The sequence below is a fragment of the Poecile atricapillus genome, chromosome Z (assembly GCF_030490865.1).
Source record: "Poecile atricapillus isolate bPoeAtr1 chromosome Z, bPoeAtr1.hap1, whole genome shotgun sequence".
In the NCBI taxonomy this organism is placed as follows: domain Eukaryota; kingdom Metazoa; phylum Chordata; class Aves; order Passeriformes; family Paridae; genus Poecile; species Poecile atricapillus.
The window spans coordinates 109,307,469-109,327,851 of NC_081289.1; the positions used below are offsets into that span (position 1 = coordinate 109,307,469).

At 42.2% G+C, this 20,383-nt stretch overlaps 1 protein-coding gene across 4 annotated transcripts in view; it reads left to right on the forward strand.

The window, feature by feature from the left end:
- The first annotated feature begins 6,125 nt into the window (after positions 1–6,125).
- The window catches only part of TLE1 (TLE family member 1, transcriptional corepressor), a 76,026-nt gene continuing 61,768 nt past the window's right edge, over positions 6,126–20,383 (forward strand). For 2 of the 4 annotated variants that reach the window (XM_058864939.1, XM_058864941.1), the window contains exons 1-4: positions 6,575–7,473; positions 8,038–8,138; positions 9,719–9,782; positions 9,878–9,922. In XM_058864939.1, the coding sequence (XP_058720922.1) occupies positions 7,450–7,473; positions 8,038–8,138; positions 9,719–9,782; positions 9,878–9,922 (234 nt within the window). In that variant the 5' untranslated portion in view covers positions 6,575–7,449. Of the gene's footprint in view, positions 6,405–6,574; positions 7,474–8,037; positions 8,139–9,718; positions 9,783–9,877; positions 9,923–20,383 lie in introns of those variants that run through there. The other 2 variants (XM_058864938.1, XM_058864940.1) reach the window with 2 other exon arrangements.

Sequence of the window (20,383 nt, forward strand, 5' to 3'; positions counted from 1 at the left end):
TCCATAGTTCTCCTCCCTGTCACTACCATCACTATCCCTGGGCAGCAATTTCTTTCACGTAATTTCTCCACTTCTCATTGGGTCCTAAGAGACATATTTGTTAATTCCATTCCTGTAAGAATATGGGACCCCAGATCTTTTAGGGCATGGGTAAGGTTGGAAACAGACTTAATGCCTTTTTGCTACCATCTCTACAGATGCTGCAGCTGTAGCATGCCAGTGCATTACAGCATCTGAATTATGAAGAGAAAGCAGGATAGGGCAATCTGCTCTCATCTAGACTCTACCAGACTGAAATCTGAGGTCTGGAGTAGAAGGTTGGTATAAGAGCAGCTCATATGCTGTTAATAACCTCAATAGGCAAGAACCTCTTCTGAAGGAATGAGAAGGCAGAAGTTTTACAGAAAACAGCTGCCAAACTCTAGCCAACTTTCAGCTGAATCTGCTTCCTATTGGCTTACAGACATAAGCCATGCTTCCACGCACAGTATTTCTGTACTTTAAAGAGTCCTAAAGGTTGCTGCTTTCATTACTGGAGAACAGATAGTAGGAAATAAAGGATAGATAGAGCTTCATGTAACTTAGCAGCAGCAAGCTAGGTGCTGTCCCCAATCCTAAAACATCAGTGCACTTGGAACCACCTCTCCCTCTCAGACAATCCCTATCTTTGTACAGTGAAACTTCCATCAGCCATTTCAACAAATCTTTTCAAAGCATCATTTCCACAAGACCATTTGCCTCAATGCTATTTCCCCTGTGGTTTTAAGTCTAAGGGTCTTTGGTGATCTGTAGGCTCCTTCTAATGCTATTGACAGCTTAGGGGGGAAAAAAACTCCTATTAATCATGTCAAAAGACTTTACATATGGAACTAAAAGAGGATGGAAAAGTTTCAGTATTTTGCCAGGCAAGGAAAAATAGCATACCACAAGTAGTCCACTGACGTGAAATGATTAACTGTGCTTTTGTGGCAACCCTCCCTTTTAGGTAGCTCCCAAAAAATGGGATAAAACTTCTACACTTGCATGGCATCATTGGTAAAAACACATGTGTTTTGCATATGTATGCCACACGCAACCTACAATTCTGTATGCATGGTCCTGATCTGGTGAAGTCTGACACAAAGACATCTTTTTTCAAGTAAGTATTGTCATGGACTTCAAAGGGACCATTTCCAGGAGTAAAACTCTGTCATGTGTGTGATGACAGGATCGGGGAGCTGGTATGACCATGCGCTCTCATTTACTGTACAAAATATACACACACTGCTCCTTTAGTTGTCACCTCCTGCAACGAAGGCCTCATTCTGCTATGAGCTTGAAGTGTGATCCACTGGCAAGTGGTCTTTATTAGAAAGGTCATTGACACTGTCAAACATCCTTTGAAAGGTGACATTGCACCTAGAAGGTTATCAGGCCAGAGCCATGAAGTCTACAACAATTTCTCTGCCAATATTGTAAACAGGTAATACATCTGACCTCTTTTTGGACTTAACAAAACACAGATGATTGAAGTTCTTCTGCGCCTCTTTCACCCTTCTGTCATCCATGTATACACTTTCCCCAAGCTTTGTCTTGAAGTACCCTGCAGAAGTAGTGAAGTTGAGAAAGAGCTACTTTAATTATAAGTACCACAGTAATGAATTCAAGTACACTTATTTATCATAAAGGGCTTCCCCATCTGTCTCTAAAGTATGCTCAAAAATGCCGTGTATTTGATAACATGAATGTTGAGAATTTAACACATTTTAGTTTTAAGCACTCCATTTTGGCTAGCTTTTTATAAGATTGTACAACTGAATTTTGACTAAAGGAGCAGATTGGGGGCGGAGGGGGGAGTGTGTGTGCGCGCGCGCGCGTACGTGCGTGTGTGTGGTCTCTTCCTAATTTATTTGCACTTCAACCCACTGGGATCAAGCTGCAATCCCTGTAGGCAAAAGAAGATTAGGGAAAGCAACTGACTGTTTTTTCCCAGACACAGAAGGGAAAGCGACTTCTCAAGTACCGCAAGTTTTTCTGGCCACTGTACAAATTGTTCCTTAGTATGGAGAGTTTCCAAAAGACCTAATTAGCAACTCGCTACAAACATTTCTTTGCATTAGCTAATGATCCGGCTACACTTGTAAGCAAACAGTACCAACATATCTAATCAATGCAGAAAACCAACAGAATGCCTATTAAACATCTGGATGTAATTTTCTAGTTAGACTTAGAACAAAATGAAAACATATGCAGGTTTCTTTGATCTATGCCTCAACAAAGAAATTGTCGATAAAAAAAACACACTGGCCAGTCAGTGCGTCATTTTCATAAAGCCTGGTCATTTCTTTTCAAATGTTCCCAGTTTAATTTTTTTGGTTTCCTGCAATCTCTAATTTTACCATATTGTGTGAAGCCAAAAGGGATTCTTTGGATCTGATTCTATTTGAGGTTTTACTGCTGCATGATCTGCTACTGACTTGTTTGGTTTTTTTTTAATTCAGCTCAGGGATTTTTTAAGGGTGAAGGAATGGGGGAAGTGAATACAGTCATGATGCTAAAATGACCTTGTGCAACTTTTTGAACATTCTTGCCTACAAAGAAAGCTACTAATTAAAAAGAAATCAAATTACTAAGAAGGTATGCAATGGCTATTAGCCAAGAGACAGCAAATAATTGGAAATGTAATTGCTTTACCCTGCTTACATCATTTGCACTTCACAAATAAATGAATATTTTAAAAGTATTATTGTTTTGCATGCCCTTATAATAATTATTCTTTCAGCTGTATAGACAGTCACTACTATACTACACGTACTGTATGATTCAGGTATTTTTTTTTATTATTTTGCCTGTACCACACTGGCATTAAAAACGAACAAACCAAACCCTAAAACAAACAGAAGAACCCCCATGCCCATTAACACACGCATATTTCCCAGCTGAAAATCCAGTGATCTATATGAAACTTTGAAAGCATAAACTCTATTGAATTCCAGAATGGCTTCCTCCACTGAATTGTTCTCACAATATAGAGAGTATGAGTGGGACAAATCGCACTAAATCGTTTACTGCCCACCTGCAGCTAACACCTAATGATTAACATTATCAACATCTTTGTTTTATGTGCCAGTTTGCACAAAATTAAAAAATATTGCTTGTAAATAGTACCGTAAACAGTGAAAGAAAAAAAAAATAACAAATAGTGCATTAAACAGAACATGATAAAATATGTAGTTTTGCTAAAGAATGGATGCTACATCTGAACCCCTTTCAGTATATTTAACTTACATTTTGGGCCCAAGAGCTCTTTTTTTTACTCAAAGTTCCAACTGCTTTCAATGTGAATTTTCACTACCTAGACAGTTTAGGATTAGGTTCTTTGCTTTAATGAGGTGGGAAGATGACACTAAAATTTTTACAGTAAAAAACAACTGATTTTAAACAACAGAATAAAATGGATGACTGGACAGAACAGTTAAGGGGGGTTAATACTGAAGGCAATATTTCTATTTTTGAAACATGAGACAGACATTTAAAACCAAATGTTTTTAATCCAGTTGGAGAACTGTGTAGAGTACATACAGCATTGTGGCAGAATGATCTGGTATAAAATGCTACCTACTTGAATAAAACATGCTTAGCCATATTTTGCTGCCTTTCTATGGTGTAAATAGTGAATATTGCCATGGAATGTTAATGTTCAGTTTCCTGGAATTAATCCAGGTTTATACCCATCCAACAAAAAGATTTTTTTTATGCTTTAATGAGCCAATGATGCTGCATTATAAATTAGTTAAACATCAGATCATGTTGGTTACTATTCCTGCTATGTAATGTCAGTAGCTCACATTTGAAAAAAATCCAGCACATTTGATTCTGCTTCTGCTTGTATAGCTCTTCTATCTCAAATATAATGGATAAGATTCAAAACACCCTTAAGTGGCTGATTCCAGACTCAAAGCAGGTTAAAAGTACTTGCTAGTAAGAACCAGGAAAACAGAGCTTTTCTCTTTCTGTTAAAACATGCCTTGGATGTTTTAATATTGACAAATACAGGTAACAAGACATTTTAACTTTCATGTAGGTGAGCAATTAAGAAAAAAACAACCCCCTTTTGTTTATGTTCCAAAACACTGTGTTGTTTTAGTGTCATATCTGTCAATATCTCATTAACAACTTGTGCCAGCAGGTTAAGCAAAGTACAACGAAAGTTAGGTGTTACATTATTATAGACTCCATAGCTACTAGGTACACACACAAAGTATATAATCATGGTTTGCATTTTTATGGCACCTTTCATCTGAAGATCTAAGTACTTTAATAAGCATTAAGTAATTAAGCTTTCCATTGCCATGAACAGAGCAGCGAACTGGCTTGTCCAAGACAACAAGGGAAGAGCTGGGAACAGAATGCAAGATTTTCAGCATTGTTTAAGCAGGTGGAACACCAGGCAAGTTTGCACTCCTGTCCTGGGAACCACAATCTATCAAAGCTCACTATCAAGGGTATTTTGCCTCATCTCTTAAAAACTATTAAAAGCCCACATATTTATTTATTTGTTTCCCAGGATGTATGCACATGTACACCATATACATAACACACATACATATGCACACCTATAGGTTATGGACACCATTACATGCAGACACACACATGTACACAGACATGCACGGAGACATAGATGTGTCAGTGCTCACTGACAAAACTCTGCAGTCCTGGAATGAAGTCCAAATTTTTCACTGCAGAGGACTGAGACAGTTTCACTCCCTTCTATGTTGGATGTTTTTAAGTAAAACTGGGAATATGGAATATTCTGGGAATAACAATGGGAAATTATCACTCTGAATGAGTAAAGCTTTACCTTGATATTGCAAAACATTAAATTTCCTATCAAATTTTAAACACAGACTGCTCTTTCTTTAGGACACATGATAAAGCACAATACAATTCTAAGGAAGTAATATGTATCTAGTAAAGGCTAGTGGGGAATTATAAGAAAATGCAGACTATAACATTAACCTTACCATGTTTAAACAATGCGATTCAACATTCTAAGACCTTTTTTAGGTAGTACACAAGTATATACCAATAGCAAAAGTGTGTCTTAAGGCACTGTTTTAAGTCCAAAGGTATTTCACACTTCATTGCAGAATTCTGCTATGAATAAGGTGCTTGCTAATAGTGGATATGTTTTGAAGTTTACTTCCCACTGCAAGCTATGTCACCATTTGTCATCTCCTCAGCAAGCACACATAGTCTGTGGAATTTGTTTGACCCTCATCTATCTCAAGTGGGCCTATAAACCAAAGTTATTGACAGCTTTCCTCCATCAGGCCCCTCTTAAAAAGAAGCCAGTTTTCCCCAAAGGACAACTTCCGTCTGATCAGAGGGTTATTCCAACCAACACAGCAGTTGGCCTGCCCTGATCCGCACAAGCACGCGGGAGGGCTTATCCCTCCTCTCGGCGTTTTCTGCGGTGCACTGTCAGCAGGTGCCACGGTCCTGCCGCTGTCGTTTGGCGAACGAGGCGAGGCCGTGCGCCCGACCCTCCCGCCGCAGTGTCAGCACGCGTCGCGGAGCGCGGTGCGGGGCGCGGTGTGCAGATCGCGGTGCGGTGTGCGGTGTGCGGTGTGCGGGGCGCGGTGCGGATCGCGGTGCGCGGTGTGAGGGCACGGCGCGGTGCGCGGGAAGGGGGGCGCTGCCCGCACGCCACGGGACCGCCCCGCGGCTCTGGCGGAGGCAGGGGCAGGGCGCGCGCAGGCGCCGCGCGCCCGCTGCCACAGCCCCGCCCACCCGCGTAGCGGCCCCACGTTACTTTGATGGACAGCTCGGCCTCCCCGCTCTCCTTCCCGCCGACCTTCCCCGCCCCCCCGCGGCGCAGCGCTCCCCGCGCCCTCCCATTGGCCAGCTTCGAGCGCTCCCGCCGCTCCTCCACAAAAACGCTTCCCAGAGAAAATCGAGAGGCGGTGCGACTCCATCTCTCGCCATTGGCCCGCGGGGCCGGGGTACGTCACGGGCCCACGTTGGCGGCGGGGCCGGCGATTGGGCGGCCGCCCACCCGCGCGGCGGCGTGGGCGGGGCCGCGCGGCTGGTTAGCCGGCGGAGTGTGAAACCGCGTGCTAATGTAAGCGGCGCGGGCGAGCTCGGCGTGTCCAGCTCGGCCACGGCCGCGCTCAGGTCCCGCCGAGCGCTGCCCGCCAGGCCGCCGCCTCGGCTTCCCCTTCCCCCTGCCCTTGGCCGGCGCGGAGGGGACAGGGCAAAGGAAGCTGGTGGTGTTCCCGTCCGTTCGGATTCGGATTTTTCAGCTGGGGAGAACTTTATCCCGGGTCGACGAGGAGCGGCGGGCCACCGCGCAGGAGAGTGAGGATGAGGATGATGCTGCTGCTGCTGATGTTGCCGCGATGTATCGCGCTCGGGGGGCTCTGGTGAGACGCGGACCTCCCAGATACGCGCCCGCCTGTAGGAGGCTGTGGTGCTGTTGCACGAAGGAGCTTCCCGTCTGATTTAAACCTCAAACGGACGCTTTCATTTCTTTTTTTATATTTTATTTTTCTTTTTTTTTTATTTTAAATTTTTTTAAAATCTTCGCCGACGGGGCTGTGGCTGCTTGGACGCTAAAGCCAGCGAGCATCTTGAGGGGTTTGCTTTCCTTTTGTCCTAGGGACTTCTCTGCAACTAACGGAAGAGTCTGTGCTGCGTGTGTGGTACCCTTTCCTCTGCCCTCCAGCGTTTCGTGCATGTGCTATTGGAGCTGCTCCGATCGGGAACGGCTGTGTAAGAGCCCCCGCCCGCCTCCTTTCTCCTCCTCCTGCCTTCCTCCCTTGTTCATCGCTCTGTGTCTTGCCGGTGGTTTGGCCCTTCAGCCGACGCCTGGGAACAACGCGACCCTCCCTGGAGACTTTATTTCGCCCCCTTGGCTTGCGACGGTCCCGCCGAGGACACTGCGACCCGCTCCCTCAGGCTGGATTTTCCCCTTTTGACAAGGGGCAGAAGTGGAGAGAGGAGTCGCCTCTGCTTGGGGTTTCCGGCCTTACAATCGCATCGACCACTTGCGAGTCCGTGAAGGGGATTATTCGCTCCCGCTGAGGGGCGGCTGTTGCCTCCCCCCTGCGCCCCGTCGGGTCCCGTCCCGACGCGCCCGGGCGTTGCGGGCGCCGCCCGCCGGTCGAAGCGCCGGCGAAGGAGCTCGGAGCGCTTGTGACCGTCCCAAGCGCGGCCCGTCCGCCTTTCCCGGCCACCTCAGCCCTCCTTGGAACGACAGCAACAAAGGACGCCGCGGCTGGGGGATGTCCCCGCGGCGGGGGCACTGAGCCGCGCCTCGCCCCGCTGCTGCCCACGGCGGCGGAGGGAAGGCGGCCGGCGGGTGTCGCCGCTCCTGTCCCCTTGGCGCACCGGGTGTGAAGCCGGGGCAGGGCAGAGAGTTTCGCCGCGAGAACCGCGCTGCGAGGGAGACCCGCCGCGGCCGGAGCCATGTTCCCCCAGAGCCGGCACCCCGTAAGTACGGCTTGAGCCGCCGCTCCGCGGGCCGAGGGCCGGGCAGTCGGGAGCGCACCTCCGGCTCGCTTGCTCGGCTGGAGCTAGGGGGAGAGAGAGGAAGGCGCCCTCTCACAAGTATATTCCCTCCGGGCTGGAGCGGCTCATCCTGCCTGCCGGAACGGCCCCCTCTACTTTTTGTTGCGTGGGCAACTTGGGAAGGACGGACGGGGGTCGCCGCCGGGCCAGGCAGCATCCGCCGAACACAGCTCCCGGAATGGGGCTGGCTGTGCCTCCGCGACGGGGGTCGGCGGGGAGGAGCTGGCACGCCCCGCTTTCGTGTAGACGGCGGCGGCAGGGGCGGGTGGGTCGGAGCCGAGCGCGGTTAACCTCGGTCCCACCGCAGATGAGGGACGGGAAGGTGGGTAACAAGTGCGCAGCGCCCCGGGGCGGGGGCGGACCGGGCCGGGCGCTCTCTGCATCACTCCAGCCCGGCCGCGATGGGCAGCGTCGCCTCCTCTTCCCCGCGGGGCGGCCGCGCAGTGTCTGAACGTGCATCTTTCTCCCGTGCCGCCACCGCGCCAGACCCCGCACCAGGCTGCGGGCCAGCCTTTCAAATTCACCATCCCGGAGTCGCTGGACCGCATCAAAGAAGAGTTCCAGTTCCTTCAGGCGCAGTACCACAGGTGAGAAGCCGGCGGGCCGTCCCGGGACCAGGGGCTGCTGGCGGGCCCCCGGCCGGGCGCGGTGGGCTGCACCGAACGGGCGCGTCCAGGCGGTGGCGTGCGGCGTCGCGGCTGAGCCCCGCCGAGGGACCCCGACGGGCCGGCCGCTGAGGGGAGCGCAGGCAGCCCCGGGCCGCGTCCGGGAGGGGGCTTCCGGGTGGACCAGGCGCCTACAGGGAGACTGCCTTACCCTGCCCTGCCCTGCTCGGGCCCGTGTTTCCCGGGCAGCTGCGAAAGCTGAACTGTCGAAACTGGAGCTTTCGGCACCTCTGTGCATTTGAAAAAACCATAGTGTGTCTTGGGAAACCGTATGTAGAGGGGTCATTTCAGTATATCAAGAGAAGACCTGTGCCAATTCTGTGGCAGAGCGCGTTAAGGAGGCTACCTGCTTCTCGTGTTTGCGCATTTGTGTGTGGTGTCAACACAAAAATTAATAAAACTCCAGCGTCCCGTGGTTAAGAGCCAGGGAATACTTAGAGTAGTAACACAAACTTTACCAGAATCTATGGAAGTTGTGGGATGTGCTCCTCGTTGCTACTCTGCCCTTCAGAAGTTCTTTGTGGGTGTGTGCTTGCTGCTGAGGTCTTTTCAGAGATTTAGGGTACAGGATCTTTCTGACCCTGGGCGTCTGGTGTTCAGAAGCATTAACCTTCCTTTATTTTTGTACCTATGTGCACCTGGACTATTTGGAGAGAAGTAAAAGCTTTACAAGTTTCCCAGTCAGAAATCACTTGGTTTTAGTTATGCTTCCTCTTCCTTTACCTATGATACTGTAGTCTTACCAAAAATCATTAACTTGCTTAAGCCATTTGTTGCTTAAGAAATACAATGTAAACTCTAAGCATGCAGTTTTGTAGTTGTAAGTGAAAAGTACTATTCGCGCACTGACTATTCCATAGGATGCTTTCAAGTATCATTTAAAAAAAATCAGTTTGATAGAAAACAAAGGGAATATTGAGTCTCTCAGTTAAAGTTGTCAGAATTATATCACTGTTTGTGATGAGGTGTGCGAATGCCAAATGCAACTTATTTTTTTTATGAAAACAAAAATGGAAAAGAAATTTGCCAGTAAATGATAGTCAGAATTCCCAGTTTTCGAGCACTGGGCAGGGTAACATTTGCTAGAATATATTTGAGATAAAAATTATACTCAAGTTGTAATTGTAAGTGTAAGTGATGTTGTTTGACAGTCATTTACTAAACAGCTGTGTAGAAAGAGACGAAGTACTTCAGAGAAATTGAGATACTATTCTAAATTCTAAGTTGTAGCACTTAATAGCAGCTCCTTGTCAAAGCATGAAGAGTGGATATGTTTAGGTTCTGTAGACAGTTCAGGTCTCATACTGCACCCATGAAATGTTCTTTAATTTTTTTCTTTGGCCTTTTTATTTAAAGTGTGAATTCAGTCTTTCTATATTGTAAGTTAGTTTATGAGTTGTTTTTTTTTTTTTTTTTAATTAGCAGCCTCTGTCAAAATACAAATAGGGAGGATAGGTATCAAAAAAAAGACATGTTACATTAAACCGTGATCTATTTTGTAGCCTTAAATTGGAATGTGAGAAACTGGCAAGTGAAAAGACGGAAATGCAGAGGCATTATGTGATGGTAAGTATATTTGTTTTTTATCTTTATTTCAGTAAATATCTCCTAATACAATGTAAGTCAGCATAAGAAAATAATGTATGCTCATTTATTTGCAGTACTATGAAATGTCGTATGGATTAAACATTGAAATGCACAAACAGGTAAGACATTTTGTTTTCTAAGCCACAAAATCTGCATTTAAATGTGTGGTGCATTTAAATGTACCTGGGCTGTTTATGCTCAGATGACTGTATCATGTCTGAATCGATAGCCTGAATCAATTGCCTGATTAGTAGACCTTTGCCTACCTCCTGTCAAATGAGGTGTAGATTGGGTTAAGCAGCAATGCCTATTTTGGTGTTGTTTCTGAAAGACTGTGGCAAAAAGGAAAGATCTTGTTTTTGTGGTTTTAAAAATGAAGTTCTGCACTTTACAAGTTTGGGGTTTTTTGGGTTGGGTTTTTTTTGTTTGTTTTGTTACTGGTAGAGGCTCTGACATGTAGAACTGATCCTATGTCTGTGTAGCATATGTAGTCATAGTTATTCAAATCCCTGCCTTATAAAGGTATGAAGAGATTAGTGACTTGGAAAGCTCTAGTTATGACTATGAGTTTGCAAGTTCCCATAAAATTCACACTTATGGCCACTATAATGGTGAATAAAAAGAGTATTGAACTGGAACAAGACACTAAGGACCTCATGAGAGAAGAAAAGCTAAATGATTGCACAGCCCAGAGGACCCTCAATTGAGTAGTCATTGTCTGCCAAATAAAGCATTAATGGCAGGGTGTAAGTATTCTGTAGATATGCTGACATTCACTTTTTCATCAAGATGCTAGTACAATAAGTCTTTCAGAAATCGATGGCCTCTTAAAAAAATTATCATTAGATGAAGTTGCACAGTTGGACACATTTCAAAGTGCAACAATACAATTCTTTCTTGATGTGTATGTGCTATTTCATCTAAAACTCTTGTTTCATTAAATTAAAGAGCATGGCTGACCGGCTAGGGCACAGCGAAGAAATTGATTAGTTCAGGCTTCAGATCTTCAGTATATTCAAAGACATTCATTAAGCAAGTGAATTACGGAGTTGAATTTTGCTTTTGTAACTCTGAACTCTTTGAATTTTTTTTGTTGTTTGTTTTGTTTTCCCCTAAAAATATCATACTTGGTAAGATGGCATTGTGATTCCATGATAGCTTTCTGTCTGCAAATCTGGGTAGGTACTTTTAGGGTTTTGGCGGTACACTTGTTTCAATTCAAAATGCCATTAAGAGGAGTTGTATTTTGACAACTTTTTTTTCTTTTTTTTTTTTTTTTTAAACACTAAATAACCAGATGGAATAGCAAGCTTAGGATTTGACTTGGTTCTGTACTGTAACTTAACTAATTTTCTTGTGGCTTGTGCTTTAGTAGAATGTCAGTTTTTCTGTGAGATGGCTTTTCATAGCTTTGTGATTCTGAGATTTTTTTTTTCTTGCATATTTTCTCTTCAACCAATTCTTGGCATACTGTAACCTGTGAGGAAGCCAGTATCTGGCTAGGAAGCTCATTTGCTGCAAAATGGATATCATTTTCAGGAGGTCTTTGAAAAGAATGTGTGATTTCAGTTAGTGTACTAGGAATTAACTTTAGGTAAAATCAATTAAACCTACAGGGTTAAAGTGGGTGAGGACTAAGGTTTCCACTTTGACCTTAACATATGTATAAAGATTTAATGTTCTGTATGTATGGCAATTAGAATTATGTACCCAGTAGGCAGTGATGCTTCAGAAGCTTTTATGACAGAGCATTATATCTGTGTTAGTTGTAGCTGGGGAGAGTAGTGCACACTTGCTCTGTGCACGCTGTTAAGAAAATAATAGGCTTTTGAAGTTACAAATACATGTCTCTGGATGTGAGTCTCAAATACCATGCTTTTACATATTAAGTAATTCTAATTTCTGGTAAAAGTAGCACCTTCATGTTAAAGGCTGTTGATTTAGATGCCTGCAGTGAGGGATGCCAAATGGTGTTACAGTTCAGTGTGTAGGTGGCCTTAGATTACAGGAAGCAAAAAAAATAAAAAAAGAGCCTAACAATGACATTCTTCTGAATTTCTGCTGCTAACGATAAGTTCTGAGGAGGCTTTTGACAGATAGTAATCATAATTCTTATTAACTGGTGACGTCTACCCCCAAGGGTGTAGCCAGGCTCAAATTGATGCTTTTTGCTGGCTGATCACCAGCATGGCCTAAGTGCTCATTATGTTGTAGAAAGGGCCTTTGGAGCTCTCATTACATTTGACAGGAATTCTCTCTAGGGGGAAACTGGGCATTAGCTAGACTCCTGACAGGCTGAAATTATTCCTGCTTTATGGCTTATAACCAAATGCTAGCAAGGCATCATCAGGGGACAGGAAAAATTGTCATTTCTGACAACATCTTTGTTACTGGAAAATGCAGTGATGGGGAAACTTTCCAGTGAACAAGCCTTAACATTTTTAAGGTCTTCCTCCTGTTTGGGGGCTGTACTCGCTCTGTGTGAAATTCTTCAGACTGCTAGGGCTGCTGTTTGAAAAACAAAGTTACACTGCAGCAGAGCTTATTTATGGAGTGCAGTGTGTACATCACTGTTAAGGTACAGTCACTTAGATAAAATGAAGTACTTGCAGTTAGCCTGCATATAAATGAATTTGAGTTCCTGCACTGATAGATTTGTGTCAGCAGTTCTGTCTTCATTTAATTTAGTAATCTGTTATAATTTAACTAAAATAAAGTTAGTCAGGACTTGAATGTTGTTATAAGCAGACTTAACTGAAGTGAACTTTGCATACACAAACAGCTGTGCTGGCAGAGCTTTTTACTTGAATTTTGTTGCATTTAAGTCCAGAAATGGCCATGGTAAGGCTTTCCTCACAGATCTAGCTTTGGCCCTTTGCAGTGTTTAACTGTATGATGTGTGCTTAAATCAAGGTGCTGCTGTGCTTCAATCTGATGCCTGAATAGTGGTCAGGAAATAATCTTTTTGACACACTTGTGTCTGATTTAGATTTGGTTTTGTTTGTTTCCTTCTTTTTCTGCATAGGTTTTTAAACTTCTTTAAGAATTTCAAAGATTTTTTTTCTTACGAGCATGTTCTATGTAAACACTTATTCTATGTTCTTAGAAATTATTTTAAGGTGAATCGTAACTGACCAAGTTTTGCATTCCTGAAACAGAAACAACCACCTGAGGATTTGTTTAGAAAGATGTGGGTTGATTTAGATGTTGTTTTCATATGTGTCAAGACAGAATGAATAAGAACATTGTGTGGTCTTCAGTTTATTTTCTGTGTTATACTGCCCAAGTGAGATTTTCCCCAATGTGACATCTGTGGCTGGCAAAGCAGATGAATCAGCTCCTAGTGCCAAGATGAAGAGTTGGTTGGGTGTTAAAAATCCTGCTGTACTTAGAGTTGTTGCCCTTGGCTCCTAGGGCACTGTGTCTTTATTTTTGCCAGCTCTGCTTGTCATCTTCTGTCATAAGTCAGAAGATAAGGTTTCCTGTGCATTTAATGTCTAGATTGGTTAGGTGCAAGATTATCTTTTGTTCATTGGCGGGCAGCCACAGGAAAAAAAATTCATCACTACTGAACCAAGTGCTAGACTTAAAAACTACTACAGTGTCTGGGTTTCTGCTATCCCAACAGTTATGGCAAGGTTTCCTTCTCTTTGGGTGAGTCTTTTTGATCTCTGTGGCCTGACTGGAGGCAGACCGGTCATTCAGTAGCTTGCCTGTTGTAGAAAAGTATACAAACTTCAAAGGTGCATTGTGTTAACCAGTTTACAGGAGTTACATGTCCATTTTATCCTGGACTGTTTTGTGGAATCATTTTTAATGCTTCATGGCAAAGGACAAAGTCTTCTAATGATATCTCATTAGAGCATCAGCCTTCAGGAGAGGGTTAAACAGGAGGGAATTAAGGAGCTTACTTAGCTCTCTGCAGCTCTTGAGTCAGATGGCTTTGCTGTTGAAAAGGATTTAAAGATAAATTAATTTTCTTTTTTTCCTACGTTTTAATTATTGGAATGAAAAACTCCTTAAGGTTTTGGTGGTGTGCAGTGAATGTTTCAAGAGCATTTTACAGTTGGCATAGCCACAAAAGACATGCAAAAATTGTTTCTATTTAAAAAAGAAAATGTTAGGATTGATCGTGACAGTATTTTTCCCTGAAAAGATTATACTTATTCTACAAATATTTGGTTTCTGAATGAGTACAGTTGTGTCAGCAGCCTAGCCATTTCAACCACAAATAGAGCTGCCAGTTCAAAATGGGAGAAAAGACTAGAGTAATTACCTCAACTTTCGTGACTTTTGAACCATGTTTCAAGCTCGAGGCCAGCATTATCATGAAGGAATTATCTGACAGATTCAGGGCACTGTGAAGTACATCTCCATGTGGCTTTCACATAACCATGTTGTCAGATACCATCTATTATGTCAGATCCATATAGAATTTAATTCAAAAGTGTGTCACAGTGTAAACACTGTACATATGTTAAGGAGTGCCTGATCATCTTTCATTTTAGACTTAGTCTACCAGTTTTCAGGGTCCTCACAGCGCCAGAGTGAGGAACACAATGCCTACCAGCTACATTGTTAAACTTGCATTGCTGGAGCTTGTATGGATGGCCAAGTCTGTTGATTTACTTCGTGCTTGTGTTCAGTTGGAGGGAAGGAAACAAAAAGTCCTGGTAACTTTCAGGGAAGAGTGAGAAGGGAGATGCTTTGTGAATGTATAATATCCTTTTGTCACAGCAGGTTCTGTGGGGAAAGCATAATGGTTTTCCTCCTTCTGCCGGTTGTTATACCAGCATTTGAATTGCCTTTCATTCCCTCTCTAACTAAGTGTTTGCAGCCAAGTGCTAAAATTGCAGTGTCTCCTGTGCAAAATGGAAAATTAGGATACTTTAGGCTTGATAGATCACCATTGGCATACAGTAAAAGCCTTTAAAACCAATTTTGGATCAACTGGCACTTATCAGAAGACTGCACAGCACCGACTTTAAAGATGATGACAGCTTTGAATGGAACTAATAAAATTTATTTTCTACTTGGGGTAAGATTTAGGGATATCTAATGGCGATTATGTCGAATGCTACTATTGTCACTTTTTGTGTTACACTTGGATTCTTGGGTGTAGGTATTTGAATAATACTTGCTTACATAGTTCCACACAGAAAGGGGAAGAACAGAGGCATGGAAAATCAATAATTTTGTCAGCATTTAATTGTCAAAACAGCTAGTTTAACAGATTAGGCCTTATGATTACATGGAGGCTATGGCTTTTAAAGTTCTTGCAAGTTGGTGTCATGGTCAAGCTGAATTTGCAACCTGTATTCTCGTAAGTATCAAATTTCTACTTAAAACAGTTTTCTGGAGGTAATACTGCATGTCATGTCGGGGCAACACTTTCTAATGTTTGACCTGTCCTTATTGTGAAGAATTTTATTCTTCACCAGCTGGTAGTTTGCCTTTCCGCACTGGTAACTGTTGTGTACCTTTTGTTCTTGTACTGTGCACCTCTGAGAGGGAGCGACATAGTCCTCTCCATAATCACTTCTTTATCAGCAATGAGGTCTCATCTCCCATTAATCCCCTTCTTCTTGAGGCTGATCAAATCTATTTTCTCCCTGGTATGATGTGTGCTCTGATTTCCTGATCATATTACTGGTGACATTTAGAGACTTGCTCCAGTTTACCAACATCTACCTTCTTGCTAAACAAGGGGACCAGAAAAGGGAATTATTTCAATTAACCAGTTTGTTACAGTCATTCTCCTGTGTCCTCACATGAGGTGTAGCCTTCATCAACACGTGTATATGTACATGTATAACACATGTACATACATGGGTTGATGTATATTACTTTGTTCTCCAGAGCCCTTCTCTGTGAAACTGCTTACTAGTGTGTTTCCAGCATTGCTGCGCTGTTGTGGGGAGAAAGTTGTTCCTGATTTAGGACAATCCCCCCACTTTTGTTTGCTTTGAACCTGGTTTCCACTGTCTTTATTTGATGGCCCCTGCTTCTCAGGGCAGAAGCTGTTGATGCCTAGCTGCGTTTTCAGCAGAGTCAAAATGTTATACCTCTTGCAGCCCATCTGTGTTGACTCCTTTTCAGTTTGGGCAGTCCCAGCTTAAACAGTTGTGTAGCTTTCTTTGATCACTTTCCATGCTTTTCACTCAATCTTTTTTAATTTTTAACTTAGACTTTTGAAATAAGGAAACGAGCACTATATGCAGTTCTCAGGACACTGGTGAACCAGAAGTGTGTATTACCACCTTTTCCTGTTTTCTGGATGCTTTTTGTTTGTCTTCATTTTAATTTCTTCTTTAGTAAAATTTCCAAGTTTTTCCTTTTGAGTGCTGAACTGCTGGAGTCTCCTTTCATATTTGAGTTCTTGCTCATGAATGATAATCGTAAGCTCAGGAATCATCATTTTATGTGTCTAGGGATGTCTACTCTTAGTGTGTGTAAATTTTGTTTATGTACAATTGTTTCATTGCCCATTTACTCTTGTAAGATCTCTTTGCAATTCTTTAGCTGTTGCCTTTACTTTCTTATGGATAAAATAATGTATTTCTATTTCCTTGCAACCTTTCTATTTACTTTCTAATTCTTTTATGGAGCAAGTTTTCTTACTTGCTGCTTGCTATCTGTTCCAGGCTCTGCTGCTGATCATATTAGTAAAACAGATTGCAGCAAAGGCCCCTGTGAAACTCCACCAGTGAGTGAGCTGTTTCTGGCATAGTGCTGGAGGTGATTGAAAAGTGGATTAGAGCTTGCTGAAATTGTGTGTAATCTTAATCGAACTCTAGTTAAATCAGGTTAGACTTAAAAATCAGTTATTTCCTGAGGTTGTCTCTGTTAAGAAAGAAGCCTAGTGCTGTTCAAACAGACAAAAACCTCCAACAAAACAAAAACTTAAAATACTACAATCCTGTGAGATAATTCTATAAGCCTTTTTTTATTCCAATTTCACTTGAAAGTATTGTGATTATATTTTCAAGTTAGAGATTTTGACATTGTTTCCATAGATTTATATGAATCTTGACAGCATCCAAGTGGGCTGTTTGGGTTTCTTTTGTTTCAAGTGTTGAGTCTTTCAGTAGGTAGCAAGCCTACTTATAAAACACTGTTTCTAGTATGGGGAAATCAGTTCAGGAAATTAATGTGGTTGGTGAGTGTTCTGAACTTTTCTATAATGATAATATTCTATGTCTAATGAGAAATTAGAGTGTATTAGAAGAGTCTAATCACTAACCAGGGATAGGCTGAGTTGCTCCCACCTTTTCTTTATGTTCTTCAGAATATTTGTTCTTTGTGAACAAGTTAGCACTGATGATTAAATTGCAGATTAAATTTCTTTGAGGGGTGTTAGGTAAGCTTCGTGTCAGGGCTGCCTGTCTGAAAGTATTTAGTACTTCTTACATGATCTGAAGAGCTAAATAGCCTTTTTGACTATGTGATAACTAAACAGAAAACAGGTTAATTTGTGTTTTGGTTTAAGACTTCTTTGTTTGGGTTTTTAGATTTTTTTTTTGTCCTCCTCCCTTAGCAACATGGACGTTCTCTTTTTTCTATTTGGTCTTTTTTTCTTTGTCTTGAAGCTTTTTGATGTTTGTGTAAACAGTTGGTCAAAGCAACTTACTTGTAAGGTGACCAGACACTATATTGACAAGAGCAGACACAATAGAAAACTGCATTAGGAAGCAAGGCGTTGGGATTTGCAGTAAATATATTACAGAACACAAGTGCATTGCCGATACTGCTTGTTTAGCAGTTTGCAAGGGCAATGGTAGTATGGATTTTTGAATTAGAAGGGAAGGACTGATCTTTCTGTGTGCTGGAACATCTAGTTGATGGCTGAGGATAAAATTGATTTAGAGAACAAAATGCTGCCATCTCTACTTGTGCCATTTTAAAGGCTTCTATGGATTAGCAAGCAAAAACAAAAGATAGCTTTCATTTTGCAGAATGAGAGCAAGAATGGGTATGCTTGCTGAGCTGCATCTTGATAGGATATTAAGTCTATGAGAACCTGCTTTTGTTACCTCAAGAAAAAGAAAGGACGTCTGAAACTTGAGTGGGTTTCATGATCTGTGAAAATCTGCCTATTTATGAATTTGTTTTTTAAGTGTTCTAAACCCCTTGAAATGCCATGCTCTCTGCTTCAAGATATGGTGGTCTCAACTTTAAGTGTTGAAATTTTAATTAAGCTGGGGAGAAGAGATGAAAACCCTACACTTTCTTGGAAAAAAATACTTTCAGAAAGATCATTCTTTTGTACTTTTGCTCCAACAGTTTCTATATATAACAAAATTTTTTGTTTCATTAAAGCAAGGTAAAACATTCATCTTTCTTTAAGGTATAAGGGTGTAAGGTCTTTCTGAATTTCTGTTATTGTGACTGGTTATAAGATTTCCAACTATTACTTTTCAGACAGTAAACTAAGCTCGCTGTCTGTGGCCTCAAATAGTGACTGTAAATTGTCAGTTAAACAAATGCAAAATTTTCAACAGGACGTATGGAAGGCTTTTATGTTGTTTCTTCAAACTGAAATATGAACTCTAGAATCATGTCACTAGCAGGGACCTAGTGCCTCCGTGTGTCCTCCTAGCAGGATCAGCTATACCAGTGTCATTGCTGATAGGATGCTTTTTCTATCTGTTAGCAAATACTTCAACAGTAGTGGCAACCCCCAAGCTCTTCAGGTAGCAGATTGCTTTTATGTCCTTGCTGTTGAAGTGCTTCTTCAGTTACAATTTCAGTCTTTTCTGTTGTAGCTTCAGCTCTTTACTATGCATTTTCTTCACCCTGAATAAGGAGAGCAAATCATTCCCCTGCCTTCCAGAGCTATGCTGCATACCTCTAAAGTCGAGTGTCCATTCTCTGAATGGTGTTGCCGAGCTGAAGTACAGTACTCCAGGGGAGGAAATGTCGTGCTGAGTAGCATAGAAGGTTTGCTTAGAATACGGCTTACTGGGGTGGCAGCCTTTTCTGCAACAGCCTGCTATTGACTTATGTTCAACTTCTGATCCTCTGTGACCGAGAGATTCATTCCTAAGGCCCATTATTTCCTTTTCTTTTATGTTCCTGTCTAGGCATGCTATGGGCCTTTATCCCTGTCCTTTTTACTTTTCAGTCCATTTTTCCATTCACTGTAAATTGAGTTCTGAAGCTATTCTCCAGCATATTCTGTCTTTCTCAGCTTGAAACTTTGCAAATTGAGGATTAGGGTAAATGAAGAGATCTTTCTGCTTGTTAGTGGGAAATAATAAAAAATACTGGACCTATCATGAATGCAGAACTTCTTAGTTTCAAAAAAAACCCAACTGATTTTGTCCGTACATGGTTTTATAATCAAGCAGTTTTGTCCTTTGTCCCATGAAGTTTTTGCTGTGCTGCTAGTGTTGTTCCTAATAACGCTATGACTGTCAGATTCTTAGCAAAGATATAAACATCATATGCCTCTCTTACCTGTAATTACTTTACCTTTTTGGACTTTGCATAATTCTGATGTTTTCTGCTGAAAAATATTTCTGAGCTGTGGATTTTTTATCTGTTTCACTTCAATTTTTATGGATAAGAGGCTTTTTAATGCCTAAAATTGAGTAATCAAGCTGGGGTTTTTTGCTCTTTTATTTGCTGTGTTTTGTTAGGCACTGTCTTCTCATAGTTTCCTATCCATTTGACTTTTGAGGTCCTGCAATGTGTCTGCTAGCTGCTCAGTCTTCACTAGTGTGCTTTTTGTATTTCGTCATTTCTAGTCAATATGAAGATATTTTACTTGGAACTCTTCCTTGCATTTCTTTGCTGTGTTGATACTTTGGAGTGGCTACCTAGAATAGAGGCTAGACAAGATTAAGAGAATAAAAGTGGATATTTATTAAAGGCCTTCAAAAGGTACACCATGGGCAGTAAGAAGCCTCCAAGAGGGGCTACGCCCAAGATGGACAGTGGTCACAAGTTTTTCAGAGAGATACATGTTTGGTCCATTTACATATCAGGAGTTAAATACCCAATTACAAATTCAGGTCATATACCCCCAGTTTGCTTCCCCCCAATTCACTTTTGTCTATATTTTTCAGCACCTGAGGCAGTAAAGTGTCCTTGAGTTTCAGGCCTAGAGGAATTGAATTGTCTGACCAAAACGTGGAGACAGTAACTAACACTCTATACGGAGTTTAGAGTTATACACTAAAGCAGTACAGGGTTTTAAAAATATAGAAGCTAAAATCCTAAGGCATCAGTTTAAGCTGCAGTGTTGACCTTACATAACTAGTAATTTATAATAAATGATTTGTAATAATTCTAATATTGTTAAGGTGCATGAAAAAAATCATGGACTTTCTGGCCTTCTTGATGTCCATTGACCATATCTCCCCTTTTCTAAATGAGGGGATTAAACCTGAGTATTTTAATCTGTGAGCAGAAGCTTTACTTCAGTTGTTTCTTACGACTGGCATGTGTGCTTTTAGGTTGTATATGTTTATACTGCCTCACTGTAGTTTCCACTTCATGTATGCTTTCCTGTTTGTGTGAAGTCAGTGAAGAATCTGGGATTTATTCTCTTGGCACTATTCCATCCTTCCTGCTTT